This window comes from Catharus ustulatus, chromosome Z (genome assembly GCF_009819885.2).
Source record: "Catharus ustulatus isolate bCatUst1 chromosome Z, bCatUst1.pri.v2, whole genome shotgun sequence".
Taxonomy (NCBI): domain Eukaryota; kingdom Metazoa; phylum Chordata; class Aves; order Passeriformes; family Turdidae; genus Catharus; species Catharus ustulatus.
In genome coordinates this window covers 19,324,649-19,351,471 of record NC_046262.2, presented here as the reverse complement: position 1 = coordinate 19,351,471, position 26,823 = coordinate 19,324,649, and the positions used below count along the sequence as shown (strand labels likewise).

The 26,823-nt window shown below is 37.2% G+C and overlaps 1 protein-coding gene across 2 annotated transcripts in view; it reads left to right on the top strand.

The window, feature by feature from the left end:
* Positions 1–409: 409 nt before the first annotated feature.
* The window catches only part of PDE4D (phosphodiesterase 4D), a 467,524-nt gene continuing 441,110 nt past the window's right edge, over positions 410–26,823 (top strand). Inside the window, exon 1 of one of the 2 annotated variants that reach the window (XM_033086050.1) lies at positions 410–524. In XM_033086050.1, the coding sequence (XP_032941941.1) occupies positions 420–524 (105 nt within the window). In that variant the 5' untranslated portion in view covers positions 410–419. The remainder of the gene's footprint in view (positions 525–26,823) is intronic. The other variant, XM_033086046.2, reaches the window with a different exon arrangement.

The following is a 26,823-nucleotide window of genomic DNA, read 5'->3' as shown; positions in this document are numbered from 1 at the left end:
ATATGCCATAGTCTGAATAGCATATAAGTTAAAAGATGCCCTTATACGGAGAAACTGGATAAAAACATCCAATAAGCCTTATTTCATTATTACAAACTATACTGCCAATATCTAGTTAAATATAATTGTGGCAAAAAGCCAGTAATTAGAAGCTTGTAATATTTTGCAATTTTTTAAGTTGGTATGCATTTGTTATTGACTGGAAAGCATGAGCTGTTCACAGATATGCTTGTTGTATGGTTCAGGGTGACTATGTGTGGAATGATTTAGTGATACACAAAACACTTGCTCTGGTGGATCTTAGAATGTGTGCAGCTTGTATAGACTGATAAAGTGTTTTATGCCTGAATTTTGAACAACTTGAAAGACCTTTGATTTAATTATATAACTTCATTTCTTGCAGTATAGAAGCTATTTGGATGATTGAGGGATACAACCTAAAGTCTGACTTGCAAAACACTCCTGATTCAGTCCTAGTCACCATGAATAAGCATGCCTGTAGTCAGCATGGGAAGAGCAAGAGTGTAAGTAGAAGCTTTTCTTTTTCTTGCTTTTTTAATTTAATATCAGTACTCTTCCACACTACTGTGTTGTATTCGCCTTTCAAATGCCACTTTCTGAGGCAGAACGATAAAATCTTTGTTACTTGTACTCTATTATTATATCTGTAACCTAAATAAATACTTGTCTGTCTTCAAGACCCAGAGATAATATTATTGAATAGTAGTATGATTTGAGTGACTTTTTTTTTTGATATTTCGTAATTGACACATTCCTTTTCCACAGTTTATTTTTAAAAAAAGTTATTAGAAGTCAGTTTTTTCTTGAGCATTCATTGAAACATGAGATTATATAATGTCTACATTGTACTCTGTTGTGAATGTATGCCCCTGCACTGATGTCAGAGACTGCACTTGATTTGATATAAAACGTTGACTGTGAAGTGTTCCATGAGATAAATGACAAAATGAGCTAATTATAAGTGCATAGATTTGGATAAGGCTTAATTTTGCTTATTTTCTGGTCTTTGTCGTGTGTTTTGGCCCATGTCTATACATCTCTGTATCCAGGAGTACTTCCGAAACAGAGTTTTGGACATTTCAGACTCTGAAAGATATTTTTTAGCCTGCAAAATAAACATTATTTTGGTGTTAAATCCCAGTGCATCTTGTTCTGTGAACTTCATTAGAACTATATGCAACTTTGAACTGGGTGTACATTCCTACTGCTTGCTGTTTTGAAATTATAAAATACATAATCTCTGACAAATTATGTTAAGCTATGTAATGTCATGCTACATAAATAATTTTTGACTACTTCTTGTACTGGAATAGTGAAATTATCTGAACTATTTGAACAAAATGACTTTGAGAAGCCCCATTAGACTTGTTGAGCACAGCCAAAGATTTCACATCCTGTATCAAATTTTCCATTGTTCCACATGCCTGTCAATTTGAATTTTCATTGTCAGAGTCATGCCCAGTCCGCCAGAGCAGTCATTTCATGAAAAGACCAACTAGTGAATAAGCAAAAATGCAATCAGTTGAACTGAATAATATTTAAAGAAAGATAAAATATCACTTCTATTTTTGTTTAATGGGATATTGTCACATATGTTCCAAGAAAGTTTTTGTCCTTTTAGGAAGCATAGAAATCAAGGTGTTGGTTTAGTAGTATCAGATGTTAGTGAACATAATTTACTTAATATAGAAGATGAACCTGCAGATATGTGTGAACATTTGGGTATTTTCACCAAATATAGAACTCACTCTGCATCATGAACTGACTGAAGCTAGCTTTAACAGTGTAGCATAATAGAAATTGCTGGTAAAAAATACTTAAATATTTCCATACCTTTTCTGACAATACAATATGTCTAGCACTGTTAAAATAATTTGCAAGTGATCTTGTAAATAAAAATATGTTGTAAATATTTATTGACTGTACTTCTAATAGATTTTTTATTCCATTACTTGAATTCTCCTCAGATGGCACAGTATGTCTAATCCTGCTAGACCTTCACTCTCCCTGACGGTTTACATAGTATTGCTATTCATTCTCTTGTTGGTAGTCTATGGTGTTGGATTTAACTGTGTTTGTGAGAAGGATTTATATAGCAGTAATTTCTTTCTTTCAGTGTTGCTCACTGCATTCAGTATTTTCAGCCTATGTGTACCATTTGCCTAATTTTCCTTTGGTATTCTTATCTTTATTTCTTTTTCAAATTTTCTCTCAAATTATTTCCTCCTTTCTTTTTTTGCTCTTCTTTTCCCAGCATTTTCAACTTGTAATATTCTAGGTGGTCTAATGCATGTAATTCCATGATTTATCATCTGGTACTTCTAAAAAGACAGCTAAATCTTTGTCTCTTCCTATCTCCTTCCCTCTCTCCCTTCCTGTAATTTGTTTTCCTCCTCCATTTCCACCCCCTCTCAGCCACAAAGTTACTTATAGTAAAGAATGGAGTTTTAGTTACTAGTGATCATCCACAAAATGAGATTTTTAAAAATATTTTTTGTAATAAAACAGTTAACTTGATTTTTTGGTGTGTTTCAGAAGGGCTTCATATTATTTTCATGACTGCATAAGCAAGACAAAGTATTTCCACACACCATTTCAACAGCTTTGCATATGTGAATACAATTTGTTCTTTATCAAAAAACACAATGAAATATATTTATTGATACTTTCAAAATCAGACTTTCAGCTTCTCCTCAGTGAAACTAGTATAGCCTTACTGACAATACCATCTACAATAAACAATTTTTTGAAAGGTATTGTAATAGCAAGATTTCTGTGAGAGAATATTGGAACATATTTGGTCAGCTGAAGGAAGTAAGAGTACTTTCAGGTGATGAGCATGCTAGTATCAAGAATGAAGTCTGAATGTCACACTGTGTGGGATTTTATCTTGGAACATTGTGTCAGAAGTGAGTCAATCCTTGTGAAATCTGAAAGTAGCTATATTGCAAGAAAATGAACCAAGAAAGTGGATATATTTAGCAACTGTATCTGCTTAAACCGTGACATTTCAACAGTTTCAACAACAACAAAAGAAAAGGAGTGGGGGGCAGAAAGCAAAATTGGAACTTTAAGAGCATTTTGTCTGTCTTTTAATTTATTATTATCTGTAAAAACCTAGAAGTGCAAGACTTTTGAATTCATAAATACAAAAAGTATTTTTTTAACAAAGATTGCTTCGGTATAAACTACAGATCACTATCAGGAGATAAAGTGGCTCATATTTTATGGCCAAAACTTTAAAAGCAAAATTTTGACCACTGGAGTAAAAAAATGGCAGACTTCAAATGGAATGTTCTCCAAAGAGAGGCTGCAGGAAAGATTCTGGGAGCTTAGCTGCATATGCAGAAGTTGTGAGCGGGGGGGAGGTGGTGGTGGTGGTGGTAAATCATGCAAATGCAAAGCAGGCATGGAGCACACATGGCGAAGGGCAAAGGAGGGCAGAGAGCTACTTGCAAACAGCTGACTCACAGACATGTTTACTTCCAAAGTTCTTGGGGCTAGATTGTCATAACCTTTGCTTATGATGTGAGGGAGTGAAGAGAAGTTGAACACTTCTTTTATTCCTATGCTCATTTCTCCTTATATTATGAGTCTCAGAGAAGACGAGGGCCAAGGGCTCTTTGTCTGTCACTCCAGTAGGGAGAGGGAATGTTATCCTGCCTACCTCAGACAAATGCACTACACTCCTCTGCTCACCAGCTACAATAGTTAGTCAGCAACACAGTAAGACACTCAATACCAAAAGTAAAGTGATGGAGTTCTCTACTAAGAGTGTGAAGGAATTGCAAAGAAGTTCTTCCAGGCCCTATTCTGGCACAGCGCAGTTCTGTCAGACAGAAATTCTTGCTTTAGGTCAATAGTTCTAAGGAAGCAATTTGTCAGCAGACAAACTTGCAGTGTCCCAGAAGCATTTTTCATAATAAAATTGCATTAGTTACAAATAAATTGATTTCTCTCTCATCACCAATGGTTAGGTCCATTTGTTATCTGATAGAAGGATACTTAGAGGGAGATTGCTTGGACTAACCCTTCTTAATTAATGGGAAGCAATTACATTACATATTCTTTGCCTTCTTCCACTTCTCTATCTGTATCACAGCCTTTGCAAATGAAACAAGGGATGGAAAAGGCAAAGGTAGGATATTGCCAAAGGGCAAATTGAAATTTATACAGTGCTGCTATTTACCCCTTAATATCACTGGCTGGTTGGCAAAATGGACATTTTAGGTAGCACATTTCCTTATGTAAAGCAGCAGCTTATGTGCAGAGAATTTCTGAAGAGAAAGTAAAAATGCTTGGCACAGCTTTCATCCTTTTTTTCAAACATTCCTTCTAGATGGGCTAGTAATTAATACATATTGTGAGAGTCCAGTCTGAGAAACAATGACTGGATTTGGATCCTATTAAGTCAATTATTTTGTATTAATGTACTGTAGTCACATGTGTGTACTTGATAATATCTTTTTAGTGGTGGGATTATCTTTTGGAGAGGAAAGGTACTATAGTAGGAATTACACTATTTATTCTTGACAAAGATATTGCATGTGTTCACTTCCTCCCACTCATTCCGGATTTCTTCATTTAAGTCTTCCACCCTCTCCAGTCTTACACTGAAGTTCTGACTAATGTTTCCAGTTACCGTGTTCTGTTCAGATCTCAAAATCTATTCTTCATAGTTTTCTTCCTCCTGACTCTGATATTTCTGAGATTAATAGACATGCTTTTGTCATAAATCTTTCTTTTCTTCTCTTGACTCTTAGTTCATCTCCTGCCTGTGCTCCTAATTAAGCTCCAACTTTTTGGAAGCAAGTCTTACCTCCTTATCCAGGGCCTGGGTGGTACTTAAAATTTTGAGACTCAACTGTACCATTTTGGAACATGAAAATATTACCACTCGTGTGCTAACAGACGTAAAAATCCTAATCTGTAACTCAAATGTCACCCACTATTATACATATAGAAAAAAAATCTGTGGGTCAATGATATCAATTTATCAAATTACATCAAAAGGAAAAAAATCTCTTGATGGTTTGAGTGGGTCTGACAGAGAGTTTTATAGCTCAGCTACGCTAGCAAACTCCTGGGTTACAACTAGGTCTCTGCTTTTTGGAGTTCTTGCATGTTTGTGTCATTGGCATCCCTTGTCCCAGTTCTTCCTATCTACAAGAATCAATGAGGTCTTCTCAGCAACGTATTTATGCTCACAATTTTTTTGCCCAGTGCTTGATTTCAGGCTGTCTTGCAGAGGCACAGTGTATGGTTCAGGCCCTCTTTCATGGGAAAGGCTGGGAGGTGCCAGCCATTTGTACCAGAATTACACCTTACATTCTGCATTTTACTCAGAGTACAGTAAATTCACGAATACAAGCCGCACTGAGTATAAGCCGCATCTCTGGGAGTTGGCAAATATTTCGGTTTTTGTCCATAAATAAGCTGCACCTGAATATAAGCCGCTCTGTTGTTCGCAGCGAGGACCCGCATGCAACAAAGTTGCCAAATACTAACAGAACCGCGGCAGGGCAGGGTTTACTGGCTCAACTAAGGCTGTGCAGCCTCGGCCCGCTAGGGGCTGCTGACGGGGCCAGGTGGCCCAGCCCGGCGCTGCCACTCGGGGCTGGCCGCCGCCTCCGGGTTCGCTCGCCCCGGCCCTGCTCCCGCCGCGGCGCCAGCCGGGCACGGAGAGAGCGCCCCGCTCATGCTGCGGCGCTGGTCGGGCACGGAGCACCCCCTGCTCCCGCCACGGTGGCGAGCACACCCCCTCCTCCCCGAGCCGCGGCAATGGTGGCGCGGGGCCCCCCCTCCTCCCCTGGGCTGCGACAGAGGAGGGAAGAAGAGAGCTCTCCCGCCTCTCTCCCCGCCCCCCATGCTGCCTGCAGGGAACCAGGGCAACAGAGTAACACTGTAACAATCGCGGAATGCCGGCTTTTACTGGCAGGTGCTTGGCTCGGCACCCTGGCTGGCACGTCTGGGGTTGTAAATGTCAGAAAATTATTCACATATTAGCCGCCCCCGACTATTAGCTGCACTTCCAGGTTTCCACCAAAATTTTTGTCAAATTGCTGCGGCTTGTATTCGTGAAATTACTGTAATTGCCCCAAATCTGACACTACATCCAGCCCTTTTGTTTTTACCATTTGATGGAAACTGCTCCTACCTTTGGAATAATTTACTACACTGGTGAAAATAACATTAAATACCCTGAAGATCTCACTCTATAAGAAAATACACTTAACCTAAAGAATGCAAACTTAAATCAAATAGATACCAAAAGGTTAGAAAAGGAAAACACAAGTAGATTACTGAGTTCTGGAAGATGCGAATTAGGAGTTAAGACAATAAAGGACTTTATACATTGCACTTCATACTGAAGGCAACTAGTGGTCAGGGAGAAGTAAAAGAAAGGCATAAAGGTGGTGGATAATGTAATTTAAATGGGGTAATATTAAAATTTTAATGATCTCCATACTTCTGCTTCCCACTTACTTATTACAGTACATTTCTAATCCACGACTGAGTTTCTAGACACTCTTCTCTCTTTAAATATGAATATAGTCTTTCTGGCTCTTCAGTTTGCAAACACTGCATCTTTTGATTTCATCTTTCAGACTAAATTTTGAAATGGTGCCTAGGAGAAGGCTGACTGATGCTGACAGAGTGAGGGATACAGGAGAATGAGCATGTAACTGATGCACACTATATGTGGGGGGAAATGCCATATTGTGTAATTCTTTTTTTAATGTAAATTCTGTTCTTACTTGCCTTTCACTTGTCATTTTAAATTACAGGTAGTTATTGTCAATATCTATGCATCTGTCAGAGCAATGGATATTGCATGTTCAGGTTCTCCTGCATGACAAGGTCCTTGAGATACTTATAATATAAATATTAAATATTTTTGATAGAGATAAATGAGTTCAAGACCTTGGAAGTATGAGAGTTGTAGAATACTAAAGAGTGGTAAGTAGCAGTCACATGGACAATATTTTTAGAGGAACAAATAGTGAATAAATGGCAGAAAAATTTGCTAGATGTTTTTGTTGAAATTGGAAATAGCTTCATACTAGTTGTCATGAAATGAACAGATAATTCCTTGGCAAGGATTATTGTTTTTGGCCACTGACAGCAACAGGACACATGAAGAATTAAAAAAATGAACAGCTCAGTAGTATAAAAACTTGAGTAGGTAGACAAGAGCAGTATATCCCAGAATTAATACTTTCCTTCAACTCTCAGGTGGTGGTCTTGCTCTTGAAGTTTCACAATTTTAATTTTGTTTCTTTAGCAATGGCTTCAGAAACTGCTGTGACTGTATGTAAAAAAAGGAGGTTTTTTCTTAATGCTGTACAATTTTTCCCTTGTGACACAGCAGAATATCTTCTCTTTTATCTATGTATGCATACATTTCTGTACACATATATATAGAGCCTAGAAAGGCAGAAAGCATATGCTATGTATGTCCATTAGGAGGCCCCTAATGAAGAAAGAACATGATCAGATTTCCTTAAACGAATGAAAAGTTCCATTAAAAAAACTAGTTCTGAAAAGGGCCAATACCAAGCTTACTTTTCTATGAAATATGAGTCTTCTCTCACTGAACTTCCATTCTGTTACCTTACCTAGGACCTCAGTAGGAACATTGCAAACTGCCTGTGAACAGTGGAACTGCATTATCTGTAGCCCCTGAGCAGATGCATCTGGTGGCTTGAGCTTGAAAAGCCTAATATTATCCAAGAAAGGGCTGATTAAATCTTCAGATTCTCACCTATTTCTTTCAGTGCTGCAGAATCTGGGAATATCTGTTTTGTCTGTTTCTTTTCTTTCTCTCTCCTTTTTAAACTTTATTATATTTTGGATCAAAACTCAGCTAAAGAAAAGGAAGGATGTGTTGAAGATCTGGTGAATTTCTGCTTTTCACTGAATCCTTTGATTCTGTGATTCAATGCAGTTTGGGAACACAGTTAACAGAATGACAAGCAGCATTATCTCTAGCCAAGTCTCTGCAGCAAAAGTCCCCATAGAGCTCTTTCTTCAGAACTAATACTGAATTCATGTAAAGATTTTGATTTTCAAAGTGGAGAAAAACCGGTTTCCAAGATTTTAGATGAAATTTTTTGGTCAGCAGCTGAATATTTGGCGATAGATCTTAAATAACATTCCCAAAAGACCAAGTGAGGCCTACTAGGTATTTGTTTAATGTCTCTCTAAAGAGACGTGTCAAAAGAAACAGATTTTGCATTTTATCCTTCCATATTCTACTTCTACTATTCACAATTTTCACATTTAAATATGCAAAATAACTAGAAATGTCCCAACTCCTTCGTTTGTCTCTTCATAGAGCCTATAAGTATTGTCCCACACTTTCAGGAAGTGCTAAAAAAATGTCTTTTTTTATTTTTGAAACCTCAAAAAGGCTGTGATTTATTACCTTTGCCTTGTCAGCCTTAAGCTGGAAAAACAAAGAAGGCACAGACTTGCTCTAGGGCTAGTACTCATATCTCATATCTCAGATCATGCATTTTAGAAAATAATTTTATTTTGATTTTTCAGATCTGACTTTTTTCTGCTGCTGTGCTCTGTTCTCATTCCCATTCCCCCTCCCCCACCCCTTTTTTTTAAGTCAGGATAGCTTAGCAGGAGACTTCTTAATTATTTAACTATATAAAACAATGGAAACTTTTGAATCTGATGATTTTCACTGTGATTTGTGGCCCTTCTGAACTTAAGGCACTCTTAGGTACGGCTTCCAAGCTTTTCTTTTGCTGTCGGTTCCTAGCTGTTAGCTTTCACTTATGCTTTTGACACATGCTTATAGCTCCTTCATGGTCCTATCCTTTTTCTAGGTCTCTGTTGGGATTTTAAACCTCCCGTCTTCCCTTCCTATTTAAGATCCAGAAACCAATGAAGGCAGTGGTACATGGTTCAAAATAATTAGCCTATTGCAATGTGCAAATTAAGCCAGATTCTGTTAGCTCTTTTATCAGATATTGCAGATTAGAATATTGCAACACCTCATCTGGACATTTTGCTGTAAAATATAGTAACAAAAACAGAGTTAAGAAAAAAGTTAGGGCTTACCTGAAAAATCCAGTGCAGCCATATCAAAGAAACACTTAATCTGGTATTCAAGAAACACAGGTAATTTGCATGGTCTTAAACAAACTACAACTGATTGTGAGATGATTTAAAAAAATAAAGTAGCATACATAATATTTTTGGCTGAAGGACTGAAAAAGTAATCAGATTTTGTATGAGATGGGGGATTTTTTCTAATATACATGTTATGCTTATACATTTCAAACAACTATGCCTTGAGAAAATTGATTTCAAAACGTAAGTGAACTTTTGAAAATACTTAAAGGCAATAATGTCCAATTCTTCCATTAGGTTAATGAACTACAGTTTTCTACCAATGCAATTTGAAACTTAGATGAAGGCTGTGACACTCTTATCTACATCCTTTACTCTGCGTGTTCTTCATAAATAGTTACAATTAGTGGCACACTTTCATCTCTTTCTGGAGCAGTACATTGCATATCATTGTTTTTTTTTTACCAGAGATCAATATATGCATTACATGACATGTGTAAAGACCTAGATTTTGCTTAGTAACAACAGTCTGTCAAAAATAAAATAAGAACAAATGAATTAGGATGGGAAAAATAGTGAGGAAAACTTTGATTAAATTGTTATATATATATGATACATCTATATATCAGGCCTTGTTTTTAGTGTCCTTGCTTCAGAAATGAGATGCAAGATTTTTTCTGCTAGAAATTCCTCTAGAAATAATTTTCACTTACTGTCTTAATTAGAAACCAGCTCAGTGCAGTGTCACAATCCAGAGAGTAAAAGATCAAGTTGCAAGAACACAGTTTTGCTATGCTTTTTTTTCACAATAAAACTATTTTCTCAGTGCAAATATCCTTACTTAATGATCCTATCTTGAGGGAACAAATTAGGATTTTTCTGTTCCTCTTTTGAAAGAGCAACTCCTCTGTTACAGGAAGGGGCTGTTTTAAAAAAGAAAAACAAGAAACTACATTGGAAAATGTGATTAGATAAAGCATTAAAATAATATTTTTTTGAGAATATGTGGTTTTCTAATATAAAACCTGTGAGAGGAGATGTGTGATCACAAAAACCAGCATAATTTAATGACTGTACCCAGGCCTTCATCCACTTTGCTTTGCAGACTCTTCTGGCATCTCTCTGTCTATGTTTTTTTCTTCATTGCTTCTTCAATTGCATCTTAGAAAACCTGAAGGAGTAGTTTTTCTCTCATGTAAAGGAGAGGCAACTATGTTTCTCTCACTTTTCCATGTAATTACTCTTATAGCTCTTCTCCATCATGTGCCTTTGGAGTCATTTCAGAGTGAAAAATCTCACTTCATAAAAATATATAGAAATAGCAGTCTTTTATATTCTTTTTGCATTTTATCTTGATCAAATAAAAATTGCCATGTTACTACCTAGACTGGTTCATAATAGGAGCAGATAAAAAATAATTGGAACACTTTAAAAACTTTTGAACCTCATTAGAAAAGCCATAAATATCTTTATTGAAAGTGCTTCATGTTTTCCAAACTACCCTCTGGTTTCTTTGCTTGCACAGTACAGTGTGTGGTGAAGCAGTCCCAGTTAACCATTTACATTTTCCTAATCAGGAATGCATCAGAAGTCTGATCAGAACTGTTGCTATTTTACAAGCATCTGCTATTTTCATGATTGTGTCTTCCTCTTCATCTGCACTTCAGCACAAAGATTTAATTAAAAGTAGTTAAAATAACAGACAGCAGATGTGATCTACTCAGCTACAAGTCAGCAGTTTGAGATTCCTCTGTGGATGAGCAGAAATTAAAACAATTAAGATTCTGTAATTTATTTCAATTACTTTGTGTACGAAGTTTAGTTAAACACTGTAGTCTTGCAAGATTGCTTTCCAATAGCTAATAATGTGAAATTCTTAAGAGCTGCCTACAGTCTTCACAAAATTTATTTTGGAAATAGGAAATTCCTGTCTTTTTTCTGATTTCCTAATGAGAGCGTACCTTAATATTCTCTTATTCCTGGGCTCTTTTTACAATAAATTATCCACAACACTAGGTTCTTGTATGAGTTAGCAGCAGCAGAGGTAGAGATTGGAATCTCTAAATCTTATATATTGTCATTGCAATATAATCAGTCTCACGCACTGCACAGTGAATGAAGTATGGCTTGCATAATTCCTTGGGAAAGCTGTGTTTTGATTGCTTTGGTTGCAAGCTGGGTGCTCAATTGTGGCTGGGTATGCCTCAGGCCTTCACTTGCTTTCTTCAACTAAAGGATTTTATATTTGTAGAAAATTTTCTGAATATAGAAACAGGAAATAAAAATTGACTTTTTTTCCTCTCTTAAAATATCTTATTACTATGAAATATATGCTAATTAATTAGCTTGTGCTGACCATAATGTCATAAGTTGTTGAGTTGCTGCCCAACGGACTTCATCGCTCATCAGAGTAATCAAGATAAAACGGGATGCAAATTTGGAAATGAATACTTTGCCTTCCCCTTCTTCTCCCCAGTGTTCACAAGTACTAGGTCCCTGTTCATTTTTTTCTTCAGTTAATCATATGTTCTTTTTCTGTTCCTCAATGCATAAAAATTCCTTCTACTCTTCTAGTTTCTCTTTGTGATTCCATTTTAAACTTTAACCTCTCTTCTAGTTGTGTTTCTCTGTGAATAATACCTCTAAGTGGTAAATGCAAAGTAACTAAAAAGATATAATTACACTATGTTGTTCTAGGGTTAATCCATGAATGATGATGTAATAGAGAAACCGCAGTAAGCGTAGTGAATTTGGAAGAGAATATTTTTTTGTCTATCAAAACATTGCAAATTATCTGTGGTGCATAAACTGAAAGAATTAATATGATGGAATTCATGCATCACTGCATCACTAAGAAAAATAAAAAAAAAAAAAAAAGAAAAATGCTGCAGTTAAGTATCATAAGGTTAAGTAGATCAAAGTACTACTTTCACAGAGCTGAATGATATTCTTTCCGCTGGAACAAAACTACTCCCTCAAGAAAAACTTCTATTGGCTTAGCAATATTCCCTGAAGCTTTGCAAAAGAGTTCTCAGAGCTTGGTGGAGTGCAATTTAAACTATGTCTAAAATCAATTTATTGCTTTTACCATGGCTTTGGTAAGATACCTTATGATATGCAATATCTTTGGAAATAAGGATGGTGTCCCTTTCACACTTAGCTTGGGTTTTTTATCTTTCTCATTTTGTTTTACCTATAATGAGATCCTGCATGCTGGCTTTCAGTCAAGAGCAGCGTCAGTTAAAAAATGGGTGGTGGGACAACATGCAGTTACTAAAAGAACTGTGACATACAACCATGTATAAATGCTGCCTACACAACATTATATTTTCCCCTACCAGCCTCATCTATGAGGCAATAATAAAAGGATAACATTGGTGGAAGTTAAATTTTTAAAGAGTGGTGTGACAGCAGAGACATAAGTAAAACTATCTTCTCAGCCAGGGATCATAGGTTTGCTAATGAAACACTGACAATATTTTCATAGAATTGTTTTGGTTGGAAAGAACCTTAAGTACCATCTAGTTCCAGCTTTCTGCCATGAGCCAGAACACCTGCCTTCCACTAGACCAGGGCTCAAAACCCCATTTAGTCTGGCCTTGACCTGTGGATGGGGCATCCACAGCTTCTCTGGGCACTGTGTTCCAGTGCCTCATCAGCCTCACAATAAAATATGTCTCTTTAATATCTACTCTAAATCTACCATCTTTCAGGTTGAAACCATCCCCCCTTGTCCTGTCAATGCCTTTGTAAAAAGCCCATCTCCATTTTCCTTCTAGACTCCGTTAGGTACTGGATTGCTCATTCCAAAGCTTTCTGTTTTCCAGTCTGTGCAATCCCAATTTCCACAGACATTTCTTGTATGGAGGTGCTCCACTCCTTGATGACTCCTCTTGATGTCCCTCCTCTGGACTAGCTCCAGCAGGATGGTGACCTTCCTATGCCAGAGATCCCAGAGCTGGATGCAGGTGAGGTTTCACATGAGCACAGAAGACAATTGATGAACCAAAAAGAAAACTGTTGCTTTACGTGGAGAATTTGCATCACAGTCTTTGGATCTTTTTCAGCCTAAAAAACCTAGACAAATAAAAGCTACAGAAGTTCCTGTGGTTGTTTTAGTGTACAATATTTTCTACTTTCTTCCCGGAACAAGAACCAGGGAAAATAAAAGAATGCTCGTATAGAAGTTTAGCAACTCTTGAATTATACTGTAGTGAACAACAATTTGCTAAGACGCTTTTGTTTTCAGTTCAATGGTATATACTTCAGGCTATATGTCAAGGATAGTGGCAACTGCTTCAAACATTAGCACTCCATTCTGCCTTTTTCTGTCCATGACATCATGTGGCCTCTTGCCCTATGCAGCTCATTCTGGAGCTTTGAAATAAACACTCATGTTATAGAAATGTTTTCAGAGGAGAAATTATCAAGGGAAAGAATTACTCAGTTTACCTTTCTTGGCGTGAAAGTGAAAAGTTTGGATTTACAACTCAGGTGAAAAGTTGGGTGTTAGAATTATGCATAATAAAAAATGCTTACAGAAATCTCATCAAAATGGTATCTTGATGTTCTTCCCATATCACAGATGTCCATTACTATTAAAATCAAAATCTATTTCTAACATAAGAATCTGTTTTATGGGTGGTAAAGTTCATTAATAATATCATCAAGGAACTCTGAAATAACACTGTAAGCATGCTTTCTTTAGAGGTGTGATAAACTGAAATTATGGACGCCACAGTAGCAGTAGCAGATATAGTTGTAGGCACATCTTTGGTCAGTGCTCAGAGGATATATGGCCACCCAATAGGAAAGATTTTTATTTGCTGGCTGAGTTAGTAAACAGGAACAAAGAAAGACTCAAACAAGAAACTGTATTTCTAACAATTTCTCTCTATTCATGAAGCATTAAAGAGTGCAAGTTTTTCAAAGTACAGAACAGAATCTAGGAATCTTCAGTGAAGCCAGAAATGGTAATATACATTGTATAGTACAATACAACATAATATAACATAATATAATGTAATGTAATATAATATAATATAATATAATATAATATAATATAATATAATAATATGTAATATACCTAGTATAGCATTTGATAAGCAGAAGGATGGAAAATAATGCTTGAAAGTTGGGATTTTTTACTGGAACATAAATATGAAACAAACAGTCTAAATATGTGCAAAGAAAAATATAAATAATAAAAAATTCCTTCATAAGCTCAGGACTTCTGGAGTTATGGCTATTTATTGTCATTTATCTCCTGGACTAAAAATGTGGAATGATTCCTCTTGCTGTGTAATTTTTTTAGATAATTGTGTCTCAACATCTTTTAACTGTATGTAAATGGATACATAAAATTTTCTAAGAGTTTCATTTTTGAAAGTGTGCATACTATTTCTAGAGAAGTCTTAAATTTTGTAAAAAGAAAAAAACTTAAACTTTTAGTTTTGTGACTGAGTTTGTACAGTGCCAGTTTCAGAATAGGTGAAAATTTTGTCAATCTATGGAGTGCTTGTATGAACAGAGATAAGAAATTTATCTACCTTGAGCTCCGCAGTATGGCACTACAAATTTTGTCCAGATTTTGTACATTTTTGTCCCTCACACCTATCCAAGTTGTAAACCATCAACCTCCTCCTCCTCCTCTCCCCACAGTACATGGAGATTTTTATAAATATTTTTTTTTAAAATAATGAATCTCTGCAAAAAATAAATTTGTAATTCTATTATATTAAATGGCTACAATGTGTGTAAAATAGATTAGATTTGTAAGTATATTTATTTATTGTCTGTGAGTATTGCATGTTAGCTGTTAATTGCCAGATTCTCAGGTGAAAACAACATTCTTAGGAAATTGTTCTGCCCACGTGTTGTGTTACAGCCCCTTTTTATGTCTGTACAGAACTGTATGTAGTGCTAGGAATGTGCTATGCTATGATCACCCATTCTCCAGGAGACTCAGAGCTCAAACGGTAAATCTGTGCTTTAAAAGCTGCAGAAAATTTTAGAAGTAGACAAAAGGAGTGTGGATTTTATTGTTGCTCAACAGTAGGAATCTCTGTACATATACCTACAGTTACAATCTTTTTTTCATGCTGTTAAAGTTTATGTTTTTAAAATATAACTCTTCTGTGATCAATGATCTGTATATGAACAGTGAGATTGATGGTGTAAAGAGGAATGGAAAGCAGTGAGGGAAACGTCTAGGATCTGAAGTGATTCCACAGTTTAGACGAGATCTTATATTTTGGCATCATACCATTTTTATGCTGGTTACTTCAGGGCAAAACTAATCAAATAAATCGATCTGATTTTGTTGGGTTATTTCCAGAGTAATTATCTTATGGAAGTTTTGTTGAAGATGATTTGAGTAAAATCTCTTTACTGCTTGGAAATTAAGGGATATTAAGCTAAAAAATATGCAAAATAAGATGCCATAACTCATATTTCATTTTATTTTTATTTTTTACATTTTAAACACAGGAAGAATCTAGCATGATAGCAGCTATGTTAAGGCCCCAGTTCTGTCCTCTTCAGAGCAAGTTCTCCATGTTTCAATTTTTAATATTTGCAGAAAGGAATCTATTGTGGAAGCCATTTGAAGATTTGGTTTAGGAGCAGGCCTTCCTTGTGTCCTACACTTAGTCAGACCTTAGGACAAGTTGCTGATATGGCAGTGCCAAATTTAGCATGTTGCAGCTCTTTCTGCTTGACCAGCTGTTATTAAACGTGACAGGTAAGGCAGTGTAAAATAATCAAGGCCTTGTATTGACACAGGAGGGCATTTCTACTGTCATGCAGATGAAAGCTATTGAGATTTCTCTGTGTTTCATTACATAGCAAATGTGAAGTCTGGAAGTGATATAAAATACTATTCATCAGTAGAGTGGTGTACTTGCAGTTGTCTGAGAAACTGCAGCAATAGTTAGATTTTTAGGTACCCTATGCTCGACTGAGTAGATGGAACTATCAATCTCTCTCCTCCCATTGCTAGGATGAAAAGTATGAGGATGTTATTGCTTGTATAAGAAATGTACAGTCTGTAACTCTTGAATCTCATGCAGTTTGCTAAAGGTTACTAAAGAGTCATTTAATTTGTAGTTTGATTCTGACAATTTATTCACTGATGTTAAATCATGCATCAAACAGCATGGATGTAAGTCTTCTGCATGCACTGCCTGTGTTGCAGTTGATCATATAATTTGGCTGAAATTGGTTAAGTAAATACTGCTATGAAACAACATAATTTAATACACATATGCATTAGTTAACTCTTGAGCCTTGTATTTTCTTCTCATCAATATGACTTTATAAAGGTCTAAAGAAGTCTTCTCTTGGAAATCTATTAATATCATAATGTTCTGAATTTAAAAGTCCACTGAACCACCTTTCAATCAAAAGATCAGTTTAGAGAAGTGGCTGTTCTCCAATTAAAATTGTGTATTAATCTCTAACTCAGTATAAGGCTCAGACTGGCGAGTGAGTTTAATTAAGCATCTGCCTCACAGCTGTCAGAGAGCTGTGGCCTTTTTATCCACCTGAAATCTAAGACTTGGTTTAAAACCTGACTACTTGAAATTTGTGGGGTAATATAGTTGGTTCTCTTGGGCTTTCTTCTCTAAAACAAAATCAAGAGCTTGCAAAGCATTTGGAACGCCTGTGAGTGCTAAAAACAGAAACTAAATATGTGTCATATTATACATATTGTTGTGGGTAAATTTATACTGTAACTTGAAAGCTAATTGTATTTCAAACACAGTTTATCCATATCAGAGAAGAACTTGACTGTTCTAGAGATTTACCAGTATCAAATTTTATGGATAACATTAAGCTTCCGACAAAACAATGTCTAAATGGAATTTCTGTGGAATGCATTCATTACTAACTTGACGTAAAATTCCTGAAGAGCTATAACTATGAATTCCAAGCATTGAGATAAGCCTAGGAATTTTCAAGTTAATCATGCATACAAGCACATTCAAATAGGGAAATATATACTAGTACCATGCAAAGAGTGATGTGATGTGATATGATTAACTGGAACTCATATGAAAAGCAGTGAAAAGAAGTGCAGTAATTTCACGACCATAAGGTGCACTGGACTATAAGGCGCACCCCTCGGGAGTCGGCAAAATTCGCAACTTTGTCAATCATATAAGGCGCACCAGACTGTAAGGCACTCTCTCTTTTTGCCGCGAGGATCTGTGCTGCATGCAACAAAGTAACGAATTAGTAACGGAAACCTGCAATCATGGAGTTTACTGGCAGGGGCTCAATTTGGAAACAATTTTCACAGATTGGCGTAGGCTTTCAAAGGCAGCCGCAGGCGCCCTCCCCATGCAGTGGACCCTGGCTCTCCTGCCCACCCCTGGTGCCATAGGCGAGGCTCGGCGCAGCTGCGGGGCCGCCTCCCCCTTGCAACTCTGTGCTGCTGCCGTGCTGTTTTCCCTCGCGGCTCCATGGAGCCACCGTGCCGTTCCCTTGCTCTACTCGGCGCTCCTGCCGTGCCATTCCCTCATTCGGCTCGGCACTCCTACCGTGCTGTTCCCCCTCGCGGCTCCATTGTGCCGCCATACTGTTCTCCCTTGTGGCTCCGTGGAGCCACCCTGCTGCCCATCCATTGCTCGGCTTGGCAGCTCGACCACCCTGGCTCCCATCCCCGCTCGGCGGCTCGGCCGCCCTGGCACCTGTCCTCGCTCGGCTCGGTGGCATGGCCCTTGCCCGCGGTCGGCGGCAGCGCCGCCACTTCTCGCCCCTTTCCGGCAGCTGCATGGGCAGCGCCACTGCTTCTCACCCCTTCCCCGCAGTTGGTGGCAGTGCTACCGCTTCTCACCCCTTTCTGGCAGCCGCATGGGCAGCGCTGCTGCTTCTCCCCCTTCCCCGCGGTCGGCGGCAGCACCGCCGCTTCTCGCCCCTTTCCTGCGGCCCGGCGGCGCCCGGCAGTGCTTCGTTCCCCCCGCGACCGGCGGCTCCTCGTTCCCCCCGTGCTGGGGCTGGGGCCAGGGCAGCTCCCTCTCTCCCCGTGCAGCTCCTGCTGGCCATGGTTGCCCGCTCCCGCCCCTCCTCGCAACTTGGCACTCCCGCGGCACCGCCCCCTGCTTGCGGCTCACACTTCCAGGGTGGCAAATGTCTCAACTTTGTACATCAGATAAGGCACATTGGACTATAAGGCACACTTCTGGGTTCGGGGAAAAATTTTAGTCAAAAGAGTGCGCCTTATAGTCGTGAAATTACTGTACATAAGCATTTTAAAGTAATTTGGATCTAAAATTTTTGTATAGGTCACATCACACATGTCTGAATCAGAAAAATATGCTCTTATTAATGATTTTCTTGCAAGAAAATTTTATTTCAGGTGAATCAGAAATTGTTAAATCATGAAGAATATTGTTGAGTAGAAAAAACTCCCATAAAACAGTTCAAATTTTGAATGAAAATGTTTGTTTACAATAAAGTCCATAGGGTATAACTGAAGATATTTTGAAATGCAAAAAAATGCAAAATCATCCCTCACATTTCTTGCCATGTTCTTCCTTCTTGTCATGTCTGAGAAATAGTTCTGCCCAGCATGAATGTCTTTTTTGTTTTTTTTTTAAAAGATATTTTTATTTGTTGTGCCTGATATATTTTCCCCTTATGAATTATGGCTTTAAAAATGTTACAAGTTGCTTACTGTCATTTATGGTGGGGGGACTATGATGTCCAAAAGTTCATTGAGCATGCTTTGAAGTATAATTTAAAAAAAAAGAGTTTAAAACCACAATCATTTAAAAATGTGTCACTTTTTGCAATAGGGTGCTTTAAGACAATTATTTTATTTCATTTTCTAAATAAGAAAATGCAACAACTTTAATTGAGTCAGACTTTATTGGAACATTTGATATGATGTCCCAAACGTGCTGATTAGTTAGTGTGGAGAAGACAATGATCAGTTTAAGAGCTGAAGGTTGGACAAAGAATTATCTAAAGGACAGGTATCAGGTTTTATTGAAGTGATATCTACAATGTTAGTGGGAGGTTACACAAAGATTTCCTTTGTGATTTGTCAACTTGATTTATTTCAAGTTGTGATGCGTCATCTATAAATGGAAGTCTATGACTATCTCCTGTGAAGATGTTACTGGCTTAGTGGCCCAGCTGAAACATAAAGAAATTTAATAACTTGGAGGAAAAGTCATGCACACAAGGGACATAATTACAAATATTTCTGCTATAAGTTGAAGGCTTACTAACTTCAAAGTACAGAAGACAAGACAGACCTCAATCTCTTAGCAGAGTACGGATTATGTCTTAACATGAGGCTGCTGTGAAAAACAAAATGGGATTCTAGAACACATAAGGCAAGCTCTTCCTACTACTGAAATGAATACTGTTATATTGTATAATGGAAAACCATTCAACTGGAATCTATTTCTCATTGCTTGAGTCAGTTGAAGGTTTGTCCATATTGGGAGAAATATAATGTGGACTAGTAATATGCTGCTGAATACTCTTAGTGAAGACATTAGCAGTGATAGAAATGGATAAATAAAGTGTGGGACACAAACAGAAATAGGACCTTGCTTAAACTGAAGGAAAAATCAGTACCAGAACCAAAAAGAATGAGGTGGCTATAAAGAAATTTAGATATTTGGGTATAAGATATCAGGAAAGTGAGATTTCAAGGCAGACTTTGAAAGCTTTTCATTCTTTTAATTTATGAGTTGGAACAAATAATATTGATTATTTTGTGAGAGGAATTATACAGCTACAGTGGTAGTAGAAGGCTTAAATTGGTGACAGAATATGATTATTAGAATTTTTAACAGCGAGATAAAATAAGGAACATTTTATAGTTTGTGGTCAGTGGATGGACAGTTAGGCCTTCTAGGTTTACAGAATATGGAGTTCATAGGCTTCTTAATAAAGTTTCATTAGTCAGTCTGATAAGCTAGTTGAAATTTCTGGTGAAGCAAATTTTCTAAATGTTAGAATTTTGTTGTGACTTCCAGATAAAGAGAACTTTCGGATATCAAAAATGAGTTTCTTGGAATACTGTCAACTTTTAGGATACGAGGAGGACAATTGTCAGTCATACCAGATGTACTCTGCTCAGGTCCCAGACTGAGAGCTGTGTTTCACTCTGATTAGGAGACCTCCAGGGCAATTCAGAATATCTAAAATGGGAGTGTGCTCCTTTCTCTGCAGACTGAAGGTTACATTTAATCATTCAGAAGATGAATATCCACAACTGGATCCTGACGTCTTATTAACCTGTCTTTCCTATCCACTTCCTCAGATTTAGATTCTTTCCACCTTGGCCTTTATTTTCAAGTGTTTGAGAAGCTACTGGGAGTGGAATAAAGAGGAGGAAAATAAGCGATATAAAGATAGGAGGAAGAGGAAAAGAAGTGATGTTAAGACAGCATCAGACTTTTTTTTGTATACTAGGACTATTGGCTTTCCAGCAAAGTCTATGTATTCAGACTGTAGATGTGGAGAAAAATGTAACAGCCAAATATGTTTACTTTTATATAGATCTGTGTAGCTGCTCTAATACAATCAAGTCTTAGGCAAGGAAGTATCTTGAAACTAGAAAAGCAATGTGATCTTTTGTCTTCATTCTGAAAAAATAATCTTCCAAATCTAATAAAATTTAAAATAAGAATTTAGTTTATGAGAGGGGTAAACATAAATGTATGTGCCCTGACTTTTAAGATATTCACTCCTGCTTTTAGTGAAATTTGGTGATTTACTTTTGGAAATTGGAGGTAATTCCTAATACATGATTTACTTCCTCTACTGGGATTTGTGTTTGTGAACTCCTTTTAGTAGTGCTTGCTCTGAAATGATGTAATGCATTATGACTGATGCAATGAAAGATTTTATGGGGCTCTTAGACTGCATGGTGTGAACTATTTAAAAGCAGTTGAAGTATCTTTGCTAGAAGTTGGAACACATACCTTTGTTTCAAAAGAAATATATTTGGCATACCTTTCAAGTGAAAAGAGGACAATGTAATAAAATTTTTCTGTTTAGGAAAAAGGATGTGTTTTCTAATGTGTTTTTTGTCTCTGTCAGCTGTTTCATGTTTCTACCTGCTGAGTTATTCAACATTTTTCTACCACTCAGGATAAAAATGGACATAAAAGCCCCACCCCAGCACCATTTCTCCAAAAAACCTCAAACAAACCCACCATCCAATCAATCAACTAAAAAAAAAAAAAAAAAAAAAAAGCAACCCACAAACAAACAAACAAACCAACCAACAAACAAACAAACAAACAAACAAACCAACAAACAACACAAAAGACAAAGCACTCCATAAAAAAAGACAAAAACTTTCCCCAGGTAATAACAACAACTGCCCCATCCCAGAGGTATCTTTCCATCTTTGAAGTAATTTTTTGTCCAGCAAGCTTTAAAATAGCTTTAGGTTACAATAAAAAATTATAGGAAGCTTATTCAAACCTTACGTGAGATTCAAATAGCACTTTATAATATTCAAAATGTCAACACACAGCTCAGTATATATAAACACTATGGGTATTACATTTTATTCATGGTCTCTGCACAATATAGTGGTTTCTCTCCAGCTACAAATGTTTCTCCAGCATTGCCTTTCCCTGTGTGTATTCTATTTTCTTGCTTAATATGCCACATTTGATGAGTTGTTCAGGATTTTTGGGTCTACACTAAAATAACTATTAATGGCATCCCACATAAAAGCAGACATGTCAGTTTTAAAAGATTTATCATACATTCGTATTTTTGCTGTTGACTTTTGATAAAATATTCCAATTTGAAACTTTTAACTTCAAGGTCTCTGTCTTTTTAGAAAGCCACACAAACAGCAAAATTTCTCTGAGATGGATAATTATGGTCTTCAATTTTGATTTTTTTCCCTACTTTTGTATGAGGGGTTTATCTTTTTCCTTCCCCCTTCCACACTGATGAATTTACACTCTGGAATCAGTTGATACGACTTAAAAGACAGGACATTTAGAACGATTTTTAATGATCAACAAAATATACCAAGGAGAAGTTTAGTACCAAATGTGTTTAGTACTGCAGATAGTCAGTAAGTGCACTGGAAGAGGCATTTTGGGGGGGATTTTAGGAGCACTTTGAATGTAAGAAGTAACATTAATCCATAGTGTTCAAGAGCACTGCGATCTGCTTTCAGATCAGCATGACGTACAGCACTCTTGACTGGGCTTCCTGCCCATCAGAACCATTATGTGTAATGCTTCCTGAGCCTCGATGGTTTTTTGACAAATCTTCACTTGCCTGCAAGAGATGATGTTTTGGGTCTTTGGCCAGCATAGGTGAGTTTGTCAGAGGTAGATTTTTGAATCATGGTTTCTAAAACTGTGAAAAATTTTGTTTGATACCCAATTGTGTAAGTAAGTTCAGGGAGGGAGATGGGTTATTATTGCATAGAGTTATAAAGAGAAAAACTGAGCTGAAAAATTCGAACCTACAGATTATCATCAGCTGTGTCCATGCATTACCAAAAACTAAGTTTTAAACACATTGATGTAAGAATAGTTGTGTCAGGAGAGAGCATAGGCTCATTTAACCAATATCTCCTAAACTTTCATAAGGAAGCTTCACTGCACTAACCTTATGTGAGTGGATATTCTGAGTCTCTCCTTGAACACACATTAAAATTTACAATCTGCAATAGTTTCAGCAGAGTTCCAGCATTCAGCCAACTGTACAACAACCTTACCCCTGCCACCTTCATTTGATGATTTGTCCCCACAATTTTTATATTTACTTTATAGACAAAAGATACTGTCAAAGATGATCTAGTTCACTGGTTTTCACTGGCTTTTACTGGTTTTCACTGGGTATGAGGACACCACTTTTCATTAATCTACTTTTATTTCTTGTAGTCTGACAAATCAAGGAGTAAATGTAGATGAATATTTAAAAATTGAGTTCCTAATTTACAAAGTAAATGCAATGTAATGCAGAAGGGCTCTCTGTGCTCAGAACTGATAGACATATAAAATTCTGTGCAATTGTACAGTAAGAAGTCAATAAATAAATTTTTTGCTCAGAACTAGCACTACATTAAAAATGTAACCCGTGCAATTTGCATGAGAATAGTGCCTTGCAAAAACATTTCTTTCATTCAATTTGTTTATTTTTAAAATAAGAACTTCAGTTTAGATTTACAACTCTTTCAGACACTTTCCCCTAGCAATTTCAATAGATAATTCTGTATATTTTGGAGAAAAGGTGTTTCAGTGCATCTTGGAGAGCCTTGTATTCAGCCTCACTCTGAATGCCTCTGTAAGCCTCTGCCTAATATAACTCCTGGCTCCTGATTTATACATGTTTTGTTTTTATTATTTTTACAGTTAATCATGACAACACTAGAGGCTTTTCACCATGACAGATTTTCTGAGGCATAGAATTTGATTAGAGAAATAAAAAAAGAGCTGCTTGTAAATAAGAATAACATAATCTGTGTCAGCAGAAATTTATTTAACTATTCTTTAAAAATGAACTTGTGATTTTTATTTCCTTATTATAAATACAGCTACAGATTTTGCTACATAGACCACCAGGTTCCTATCACTCGGCACACTACTGCTGGTACAAATAGACATCTTTGTATATCATTAAATGTTAATTCCTAAAATAAAGTTAATATACAGAATGCATCTGCAGAGAATTATTTTGTCAAATTAAGTTTAGAATTGTTAATGCAATATATTTTTTCTAGAGGGTGCTAAGGATATAAAACCTTTTCTTTTGAATAAAGAAGTGGTAAGGATACTAAGTAACAAGATCAAGTTATAGACTATTTAAAAGACATGCTCACTGGAAACGGATTTCTTCTTCATGAAGTAGAACTATCTGTCTTGAATATTATGAAATAAGAAAGCAAATTAAATTCCTTGCTAAAGTGCTTACAGCAGGCTGAAATCTGTGTCTGGAAAGTGTAAATTCCCATAGCACAGAATATTATAGTGAAACTCCCCCAAATTTTTAAATTATTCCTTTAAATCAATTTAGACAAAACCAAGCAGAACTACTTCACAAGATTAAATCATTAATATGCATAGATTGTTTGTCATTCCTTTTTGTTTGGGAAATCCTTTTGTGTTTGTGATACGTCTCATGCAGAGAAGCTACAACATATTCCTAAAATTGAAGATCCAATATCTGTATCATTTATACTGCAGTGCATGGCTATAAACTAAAATAATTTTTTAAAAAATTCCTGAAATATTCATAGACACTGGCTACATGTCATTTCCCTCCTTCAAAAGGGCAGTGTAGCAGATGCTCCTCTAACTGCACATTTCCTGCTTGACAGGAGCATCTGATGTTCATTGGATCACTGCACTGCTTTGCATAGCAGTACTATTGTTCTGGCTGCAGGATCTATTTCAGGACTCTATTCAATTTTAGGAAAAAGGCTAAAAAAAGGGAAAATGTGCAATAAATCAAAGTGTAGCAGTCTTACACATGGTTTACCATCTGATTCTTCAGACAGTGTATCGTAATTCAGCACAATTTGCAACTCACATATTTTCCTGTAAGTTGTACCTCCTAATGGTCTTTGAAAAAGCTGTGTGGTATCAATCTCCAGGTTTTCACCTGAAACATAGTAGTAGAAAGGTGTAGCTGTTATGCTACTGTGGACTATTCCTGATGCATACATGTTTGATTGTGAATGTTAGGTTTATTTTGTTCCTTTATCAAATCCTTACCTAAACTCAGTAAAACAGGTTCTTTACTCCACAGCTTTATGTCAAGGTGATTTTCTACAACTCTAGAGTTCTCATTGTTCTGAGGTCAGAATGTGGCACTTATCCTTCATTGCTACTGATTTCAATTCAGCCTATAATCAGCAGTCTGCAGTGTGACACTTTTTAGTGATTTTTCCATACACATTGACACAATTGCTGGTTAAGCCAGATTTGGTAATTTCAACACTTGTGATTTTCTCCCATGCCATCATTACTATTTGATAGTATTGTTAGACTAGAAGTCTTCAAACACAAACTAACACCGGCTTAATATGCAAAAACATTCATAATGCAATTAACCATTATTTACATACTGTACTTAGTCTGACATGCATTACTTATGTAGCAGAACAACTGTAAACAGGCAAGCACTATTTTAGAGCGTTTGTAATGTAGCATAGCACAATGAGAAAAAGTAACAAAGAGGAAAGGATACACAATGTGTAGGAGGATTATGGATTTTATGATTAGGTTGGAGAGTTTGAGGACTCCTTTCACAGAATCAAACAACCATTTAGGTTGGAAAAGGTCTCGAAGATTATCAAGTCCAACCTTTGGCCAATCACTACCTTGTCAACTAGACCACAGCACTAAGTGCCACAATTACTCTGAGATTGTTTAGGTGACACATCAAGAAATTAAAGCCAAATAAAAGCAGTAAACCCCTTTCACAAACAGATACTGTAGTAAAATTTTGTTTTTTAATTTTTTTGAATGCAGTCTAAAATTAATTTTTTATGAATATGTAAGGTTTTATTTCATAAAACATTACTTTTAATTGGACCTGAATGTACAGTAATTTCACGAATACAAGCTGCACTGAGTATAAGCCACGTCGCCAGGTGTTGGCAAACATTTCATTCTTTGTCCATAAATAGGCCACACCTGAATATAAGCCGCTCTGTCATTCGCAGGGAGGACCCGCTTGCAACAAAGTTGCCAATTAGTAACAGAATCATGGCAGGGCGGGGTTTACTGGCTCAGCTTGGGCCATGAGGGCTCGGGGCTGCTGACAGGGCTGGGTGGCCCAGCGTGGCGCTGCCGCTCAGCGGGGCTGCTCGGGGCCGGCCGCTGCCACCGCTGGGCTCGCTCGCCCCGGCCCGGCGCTGCCCCGCGGTGGCAGGGGGGGCACAGAGCCCACCGGCACCCACAGCAGCGGTGGGAGGCGGGGATGGAGCCACCCCGCTCCTGCGGCGGCGGTACGTGGGGACAGGAGTCCCCCGAGCAGCGGGGACAGCAGCATGGAGCCCCCTGCCTCCCCCTGGGCTGTGGGGCCAGCAGGAGGGAGCTAGCCCACCTTCCCCACCCCCTGTGCTGCCTGCACGGAGCACCTCCACCCGCCGTGCAACAGAGTAACCAATTTGTAACAACCCCGTAAATGCAGGGTTTTACTGGTAGGTGCTCAACTTTGCAGTTTGCACTGACTTGGTTTGCACTCCCGAGGTTGAAAATGTCAGAAAATTATTCACATATTGACCACTCCTGAGTATAAGCCACATTTCCGGTGTGGGAGCAAAATTTTGGTCAAAATGGTGCGGCTTGTAGTCGTGAAATTACTGTAATTACTCCAGGGATTTCTTTTTCAAAGATACTTTTATAGCTTTTTTTTTTTACATGCTGATCTTTCACTTGCCCGTTGCTATTCAAAGTTACTGCCCTGGATAACATAATATTTTCATTTTAGGTTTAACACAATATAATAAGTCAGCATCACTAGAGTCTGGTTTCTTGTATCTATTACTGAGATCAGAGTGCTTCAGAGTTAGTAGCTGCTGCTACAACTTTTGCTAATTTGTTGTTACCCTAAAAAAAGCTGTTTTAACTTTTGACAATGTGGTTTTTTATGACATCAGAATAAATGGGTGGTAAGAATAGAAAATGATGGCCACAAATATAATTTCTGAATTTATTATGGATCCATCTTTAAGCATACCCAGTACAAGAAGAAAAAGGA